We start from the raw sequence: 9,047 nt of genomic DNA on the forward strand, positions 1-9,047 counted from the left end.
CAAACCCCCCCTCTAATCCAATTACCTATTGACCTCTCTGCTAACCTGATAATTTTGTACACCATAATTAAATCTGTTCCAAAGAAAACAACCCCAGACTATTCAATCTTCCCTCATTGCTAATATTCTCAATTCCTGGCAGCATCTGCATAAACCTCCTCTGTACCATCTCAAGTGAAATCACAACCTTCCTGCAATGTGGTGGCTAGAACTGTATGTAGTACTCTAGTTGCAGTCTAACTAGTGTTTTATACAGTTCTAGCATAACTTCTCTGACTCTTATACTCTAGACTTCAGCCAATAGAGGAAGGTTATTCCCTATGCCTTCTTAACCACCCTATCTATCTATCCAGCTGCCCTCAGGGATTTGTGAGCATTCACTCCAAGGTCCCTCTGTTTCTCTACACATTTAATATTCTGGTCATTTATCGTTTACTCCATTGCCACATTTGTCCTCCCCAGATGCTCACGCTTTGTTATGCTTTTCTGTCAACCTTTACCAGCCAACACCTAAACAACAGCTGATCAAGTCATTTATTTCATTTTCTGTTTGTGAGAGCTTGCTGTGCGCAAATTGGATTCCCCGTTTGCCCATATTGCAGCAGTGACTACATTTCAAAAGCACCCCATTGGCTGGAAAGCACTTTGGGATGTCCTGAGGTTGTGAAAGGCGTTACATAAATGCAAGTCTTTCTATTATTGCAAATTTGCTATGTCAACTATCACGGAGCAGTTACAGTTTCTGGCCACTAGGTGGCTGAGCGGAATAAACTTCTGGATTCTCTCTCTCAATATTGCTGTTATCCTGTATATCCTGTAAAAAGAAACAATCGACTGTGGACAACATCAAAGGCCCCTTTTCTGTCCTTGAGCTCATGCTGTTGTTTGCTTGGTTTCTTTAGATTCTGTTCTCTGTTGCCAAACTGATGAAGGAATCCTGGTACCAGAACCCAGCTGCCAGGCTGACTGCTCTCCGTATCAAAAAGACCCTGGGTGCTCTCGCCAACTCAGACAACTTGTTACACAAACTCAAACCAGACTGCTAGCTCTTCTAAGCTCAACCCTCAAAAGAAAAAGCAGTTCTTAAATCTTCTCAGACGGCACCTGCCAGTTAATCCACCACGACCCTGTCTAATGTCCTTTTTAACTTGCAATATAAACACTCTCAGGCATCTACTCTGCAGTGCTGGCTTTAACTGTGTGTGGGTTCTGATTAGAATTGACCTCAACTAGATCTGTGAACTGAACAGTATGTCAGGATAAAGAAAGTTTTTGGGACTTGCTTTGCGTCATTTCATCACGGGAAATGTCGAGTGAAGCTGTACATTTGCCCGTGAGGCTGTTGGGACTGGGTAACTGATGGCCCTGCTTCCGTGCCCTTTAGGAACCATCTGAGAGCAGTTCGCGTGCAGTGAGGTTGGTTGAATGTCGTCCCTGCTGCTGTGTTGGAATGGTGCACTGCACAGCGAGATCCCAGGATCCAATAAACCAAGAGCTCCAATCATATTTGAGCGGAGTATTACGGGCTTCACCTTACGCTGACAGCTTGGGGCACTTAAACGTTCAGGACACACACAGGAGTTTTACGGAGCGATCGTGCACAACATGAGCAGCGATGTGGACTGAACAAGTGTTCCAAAGACTTCACAGTGATGTTATTTACCTGTTGGAACTTGTACCATTGTCACCTGCATTGCTTTGAAGGTCTGTGTCTGTGTGGCTCCATCAAGATGAATAGCACCAAAACAAATCAGCGCCTTTCGATTCATTCATTCACTTTGCTTCCATTCAGCCCCGCCTGACATGAGAATGGGACCAAAGGACACCATCAGATTCGTACATGGGGAGGTGAGGGTGGGGGGGGGGGGGGAGGTGGTGGTGAGGGAGGCTTTGGGAGGAGTGGAGTGAAGACTAATATATGGGAGATGGGGAAGTGGGAGACAGCGACTGGTCTGAGGCTAGCTTTGAAACACTTTCTCCAAGATAAAGCAAATTATGCAGAGGGAATCCTCAGCATTGCACCTGGATTTAGGCCTGGAAATGCGAGTATGCTTTGGGGGGTAGCATTCTACAGGTCAGTCAGCACCTGCGGAGGGAGCAGAGGTGTAAGTGTCCTTTCCATCCAAACAATAGGAAAGTTTTAAACCAAAAATCACAACCATGTTGTTCATCTCAATATGATGCACTATTGCCCTCTCGTGCCCATCAATGAGCTGCTCACATTCCCTCTCCAGGTACAGGCAATTAGAGGGACCTCTCCACCCCATCCCTCCCATGGGCTGTGTCCACCTTGGACCTGTCAATGGCCAACTTGGCCAGGCCCAGGGGCAGATGCTGACTAAACTTTGCTCAGTGTTTCCCAACCCTGTTTGTTTCAGTAAGATGGGCGTTGTTCCTCAACTTTCCTCCCCTCCTCTACTAGAGGGCACTGATGCCCATGTCTGGGTCCACGGGTGCCAGAGGTACCCCGTGACAGCCCACTTGGAGTTGGAGCCCATTGTGACTCCCTGCCTCCAGAAGAGGAGAAAAAGGCTAAGAAATAGGAAAGATAAGGAAGACAAAACATTCACATCAGTACTGATGCGTATTTCGAAAGGTGAGCAGGATTACTCGAGGACTCCTACAATGGCCTAGTAAAAGGCAAAACTTGGCATGTCCTCAGCCATACAGACTGAAAGATCACTCAGATTCGGTTCCTGGTCTGTGCAGATTTAGCTGGTTGGAGCTGGAATAGCAGCTGGCGGAGGTCCAACAAGTGGCTGTGCAGGAGTGGAGGGATGTAGAAAGCAACCAAGGTAACCACTTCTCATTACTATCTAGTGGCCCCTGAGCATGCGTGTTTGTGCATGTGTAAATGTGACTGTCTGTGTGTGTGAGAGAGACAGAATTAGGATATTTAGAAAGACTAATTATTTTCTTCTCATATTTCATGCTGTATATTAATGAGCTTGCCTTTCTAATTGACAAGTCTGTTGTGTGTGCGTATGTGAGTCTGTGTGTGTATGTGACTCTGTGTGTGTATGTGAGTGTGATTGTGTGAGAGTGTGTGTGTGAGTGACTGTGTGTGAGTGTGACTGTGTGAAAGTGTGTGTGAGTGCGAGAGAGTGAATCTGTGTGTTGACTGTGACAGTGCGTTTGTGTGTGAGAGTGTGTGTGTATATGTGCATATCTGTGGGTGTGTGTGAGAGAGAGTGAGAGTGTATGTGTGTATGAGTGTGATAGTGTGTGTGTGTGTGAGAGAGAGTGGGTGTGAGTGTGTGTATGTGTGAGAGTGTGTGTATGCCTGAAAGCGAGTGCATGTGTGTGTGAGTGGCTGTGTGTGTGTGTGTGAGAGAGTGAATGTGTGTGTGTGTGTGTGAGTGTGAGCGTGTGTGAGAGTGTGTGTGTGAGTGTATGTGTAAGAGCGAGAGGTTATGTGTGTGTGAGAGAGTGAGTGTGTATGTGTGTGTGAGTGTGTGTGTGAATATGACTGTGTGTGAGAGTGAATGTGTGAGAGTATGTGTGTGTGTGGATGAGTGTGTGCGTTTGACTGTGTGTGAGAGTATGTGTGTGTGTGGGTGAGTGGAATTTTACGCCAGTGGGATTTTACATTCCCGCTGAAACAATGGATTTTAGAATGGCTTGCCGCATTTTTCGCGAAGGGACCATAAAATTCCAGCCTGTGTGTGTGTGAGAGAGTGAATGTGTGTGTGTGTGAGTGTGAGCGTGCGTGAGAGTGTGTGTGTGTGAGTGTATGTGTAAGAGCGAGAGGTTATGTGTGTGTGAGAGAGTGAGTGTGTATGTGTGTGTGAGTGTGTGTGTGAATATGACTGTGTGAGAGTGAATGTGTGAGAGTATGTGTGTGTGTGGATGAGTGTGTGCGTTTGACTGGATGTGAGAGTATGTGTGTGTGTGGGTGAGTGGAATTTTACGCCAGTGGGATTTTACATTCCGGCTGAAACAATGGATTTTAGAATGGCTTGCCGCATTTTTCGGGAAGGGACCATAAAATTCCAGCCTGTGTGTGTGTATGTGAGAGAGTGAGGGTGTATGTGTGTGTGTGAGAGCGTGCGTGTGTGTGTGAGATAATGTGTGTGAGAGAATGACAGTGTGTGAGTGTATGTATATGTGAGCAAGAGTCTGTGTGAGAGTGAGCGTGTAGTGTGTGGGTGAGTGAGTGTATGTGTGTGAGTGACAGTGTGTGCGTGAGAGTGTGTGTATGTGTAAGAACGAGTGTGTGTGTGGGTGAATGAGTGTGTGTGTGTGTGTGTGTGTGTGTGTGTGTGTGTGGGAGAGTGACATTGTGTGTGTATGTGTGTGGGAGTGACGGTGTGTGTGAGAGTGACGGTGTGTGTAGAAGTCAGGTGATGACTGAATTGTCCTGGTCTATGGTACCCTCTCCACAGTTTTTGGACCCTAACAATCACTGGCTTTGGGATCAGAGGTAGGAAACTGGGGAACAGGTTAAAAAAGGTTTTTATGGGATTTAGCAAGAAAAATCAATTCATTCTAGACATTTTGTACATTCTTAGTGCTCTGTGATGATGCCAGTGAGAGATTATGTAAAATAAAAACACATCTATTTTGTTTGCATTGATGTTATTCCAATTAATCCCATAATTATCATATATGAAGCATACTTCATTAAGTGCACTTTCAGAGAAATAATAAAGCAAATGAAATCCAAAAGAGAGAAATCTGTGTCTGTCACTTTATTTTTTCTCTCTCTGTTTTGTGATTTTATTTCTCTTCTAGTCGACCCCCATCCTCCTCCCACATGCTTGCTATTATTCTGAGGTAGCAGATCCCAGTCCATAGATACCAGTACTGCAGCTCTTATCCTCAATACAGAGGGGAGAGTAAGATGGTCTGGACTTGGGCACTGTTCTGCACAAAGAAAGATGAAACAGGGGAGTGCCTCGCCTCCCTCAGTCTTTCCCTCTTCCAGTCTTTGGCTTTTCCAAACGAGAGATGCAGCACCATCCTGCTGATGAAGGTGGAAACTCCTGGATGCTTTTCTGACTTCACTTGTTGACTGTTTTTTTTTATTCACCAAGCCTTCCTTGAGAAATAAAGACAGATTCACAGAGCCCTCCCCACCCCACCCCATTACTAGGAACAGAGTTACTAAGAGCATTCGGCCTAATCTGAGCTGATCAGAGAACCTCAGCGTGGATCTGTAAAGGGTGAGTCACGTTGAACGCACCGAGTTACATTTTTTAAGGAGGTCGCGTACGTGGTGAATAAGAGGATGTCCTTTGGTGTTGTTTCTGTGGGCTTTCAGGAGGCATTCGGTCAGTGTCAGGGAGGAAGGACATTGCGAATGGAACAACTGTTTGCCCAAAGGCCTCGCTTTTCCACAGTCAGCCGTGATGTGAGAAAGCGAGCGCTGTAAGTTATTTTAGCAAAGTTTATTTTCCTTTAATCAGCACTGTGACACAAAACATATGGATCATCGTGGTCACTGGAAAAAAAACGAGAGTCTCCACACAGGAGAAGTGAATGAAAGTGCTGCAGACTCACAGCAATCGCCTGCGTCTCATCAATTTAACGCACTTCCTCTGGTGGGACCAGATTTGTTGACAAGCGGGCAGTTATCGGTGCCACTTTTTTGAGTGGCACGATGGGTTGGAAGAGACCCTTCAGTGACGAAAGGCCCATTCAGAACGAGGGGAGCACAATCTTACAAATATGGAATTCTCTCCCTTAAAAATCTATTGAGGCTGGGACTCAATTGAAAAGTAACTTAAGAGTATTAAGAGATTCCTAAAGTTGATGGAGTTAAGATACAAATAAGCCTTGAGCTAACTGAATGACAGCATGGACTTGAGGAGCTGAATAGCCTCTGCCTGTTCCTATATACCTATGAACCACAGCCAGGGGGATGGTAGCTGGTTTAATTGCCAGTTCTACTGTCCAAACCCTTGACAGGAGGGCAAGTCAAAGACCAATTGTTATTAGATCATGGAGGCATTTAAACATGGAGATAAGAATTTTAAAATTAAGCTGTTGCTGGACTGGGAGCCAGTATAGATCAGCGATGTTTTCTCCGCCGATGCTGCCAGACCTGCTGAGTTTTTCCAGGTAATTCTGTTTTTGTTTTGGATTTCCAGCATCCGCTGTTGGGTGAATGGTTTCTGGTGCAAATTAGGGTACAGGCAGCAGAGAGTTGGACGAGATCACGTTTATGGAAGGTGGAAGAGAGGACGCTGACCAGGAATGTCTTGGAATCATGGAAGCTGGTAGTAACAAAGCCATGGCTGAGGATTTCAGCAGCAGATGCATACAAACATACAAATTAGGAGCAGTGGGAGGCCATTCAGCCCCTCAAGCCTGCTTCACCGTTCAATAAGATCATGACTGATCTGATTGTGGCCTCAAATCCACAATCCTGCATACCTTTGACTCCCTTGTTAGTCAAGAAGCTATCCACCTCTATAGTAAAAACATTTAATGACCCACCTCCATTGCTCTCTGGAGAAGAAAGTTCCAAAGACTCAGGACCCTCATTCTCAGTCTTAAATGGAGACCCCTTATTTTTAAACTGTGTTCCCTAGTTCTAGTCTCTCCCACAAGAGGAAATATCCACCTTGTCAAGTCCCCTCAGGATCTTATATGTTTCAATAAGGTCGCCTCTCATTCTTCTGAACTCCAATGGATACAGGCCCATGGAGACAGCTGAGACAGGGGTGAAGTTGGGTGATGTTATGGAGGTGGAAAGAAGCGGTCTTAGTGATGGAGGGGATGTGTGGTCAGAAGCTCAGTTCAGGGTCAAATAGCATGGTGAGGTTATGCATATAATCTGGTTCAGCCTCAGACAGAGGCTAGGAAGAAGAGCAGCATGTAGATGAGAAATAGGAGGGGGCCAAGGATAGATCCTTGGGGGGGACACCAGAGGTAACAGTGCAGGAGCAGGAAGAGAAGCCACTTCCAGTGATTCTCTGGCTCTGATTAGATCGATAAGAATGGAACCAGGTGAGAGCAGGTCCCACCCAGCTGGACGACAGTGGAGAGGTGTTGGAGGAGGATGGTGTGGTCAAACCGTGTCAAAGGCTGCAGACAGGTCGAGAAGGACGAGGAGGGAAAGTTTACCTGTGTCACAGTCACACAGGATGTCATTTGTGACTTTGATAAGAGACCGTTTCAGAATCGGGGGCAGAAACCTGATTGGAGGGATTCAAACATGGGCCAGAATTTTGCCCTTGGTGGGTGTGCTGGCCCCACCGGCTCAGCGGCGTAGGGGGAACTGAACTCCGCCGCCGAAACGGGGCCAGCCGCCATTTTGAGTGGGCAGGCCAATTAAGGACCCGCCCAGCGGCCTGCCCGATATTAACACGTCCCCCTCATGTGACAATGTCCCACGAGATGGGGCGTGGAGTTCTGGGAAAGATGGGAATGGATTTGGGAGGTGACAACAAGTTCAAAGACTTTGGAGAGGAAAGAGAGGTTGGGGATGGGATGGTAGTTTGCTAAGATGGCGAGGTCAAGGGATTTTTTTCAAGGAGGGGGTGACAGTGGGGTGATGATGGCAGGTTTGAAGGGAAGGGGGACAGAACCTGAGGAGCAGGAATTAGTAACAATATTGGCTAAGATGAGGACCAGGAAGGGAAGGCAGTTGGTCAGCAGTTTGGTGGGAATAAGGTTGAGGGAGATGGAGGTGGGTCTCGGAGAGAGGAAGGAGAGAGTTTGGAGCGAAACTACAGAAAGATACAAGCCCAGCCCTAGGGTAGGGGGAGGTATGTGTACAGGCAGAGGTACAGCGAATATGGCCAGGCTTCTATTAGTGCATGACTACCCTTCTGACACTCACTATCATCCAAATACAAATGGAAATGTGACATTGAAGGGGTGCTGGTAATTATTCCACCAATAAGAATCAGCAACTTCAGGAGAGGAGAGGAGAAAACCTTACAACAAAAAAAGGCCGATTGCCTCACTGCAAGTCCATTTATCTCTGTGACTTCGCCATGCGTTAAATGTTTGTTTACCGAGCAGTTAAATAGTGCAATGAGTATACAAAAAGATGGCTCAGACAGGACTTAACGACTTGAAAGGATAAAGTCAACCAGCAGCTGAAGTGTAAAGGTACACATCCCATATGTGCTCACAGTGATCATTCTTCAGGAAACGTGAGCTGTCCTCAAATCCCAGCAGATTAAAGAGCCTTTTGCTTTTCAAACAGGGCACATTGGAATCAAGGACTGGAACGGCCCTCGTCGTTCACCTGAAAACATCAGTGAAAGGTATCTGCAGGCACCCGCACTTCCTTTATCCACGTGGGCTCTCTCCTGTGTCAGTGTGGCTGCGTACAGTGACACCACAAGTCTTGGCCAGAAAAGATGGCACCTTCTGCCCATTGTGACCACATTTAGATTTGCCACCTGGGCACCTCTGCCCTCAGAGGCGATGGCTACACCCACCTGTGAAACGGAGTATGATTTATAGATCCTGGTACCCGTAGGAGCAGCATTGTTGATGCCCAGTTCACTCTGCACCATTGCTGGAAGAATAGTTTTCACACTTCTATACGCAAGAGACAAAAAGATAGTCAGCTACCCAAAGCAATACTTTGCAATATTGCAGGAGATGTGGTTCATCTGTAGCTAAGATCATTGGCTCGATTACACCATCACCCTTTTATTTACACCATCACTCGTGCATCAGTGCTAGAAAAAAGGCTTGATATGTTACACACAGTGATTCATCACTGACAAGATTCTTGAAATCCAGAGTTTTACGATGGATTGGGATATTAAGGTCAGATGATCAGAAGAGTTACTATGTAAGCTATTGCGATTGCAAAACCTGCTGACAGCTGTGCTCACAATCTGGAAAGTGCACATAGCGTCACTAAGCATCACTTCCTCTCTCACCATCACATCTCCATTTAATTGGAACCTGAGTCACCACGAGATTGCAAGATCCTCAAGTACGTTGTTTCTGGCCTGCTGTTGGGAATGCAAGTTTGCTGATAATATGCCATGGTTTGATTTGCCTGTGTATATTGCCTGGGCTCACCCATCAAGAATAGGCACTTGAGTTATGTCCAGGAGGGCTGCTGGTGCCAG

General features: G+C 46.3%; 1 protein-coding gene across 6 annotated transcripts in view; it reads left to right on the forward strand.

Annotated features, from left to right (window-relative positions):
* The window catches only part of LOC121273303 (activin receptor type-1-like), a 184,148-nt gene extending 182,313 nt beyond the window's left edge, over positions 1–1,835 (forward strand). For all 6 annotated transcript variants that reach the window (XM_041180401.1, XM_041180406.1, XM_041180404.1 and 3 more), the window contains one exon: positions 903–1,835. In XM_041180401.1, the coding sequence (XP_041036335.1) occupies positions 903–1,046 (144 nt within the window). In that variant the 3' untranslated portion in view covers positions 1,047–1,835. The remainder of the gene's footprint in view (positions 1–902) is intronic.
* Positions 1,836–9,047: the final 7,212 nt, after the last annotated feature.

This window comes from Carcharodon carcharias, chromosome X, assembly GCF_017639515.1.
Source record: "Carcharodon carcharias isolate sCarCar2 chromosome X, sCarCar2.pri, whole genome shotgun sequence".
Classification (NCBI taxonomy): domain Eukaryota; kingdom Metazoa; phylum Chordata; class Chondrichthyes; order Lamniformes; family Lamnidae; genus Carcharodon; species Carcharodon carcharias.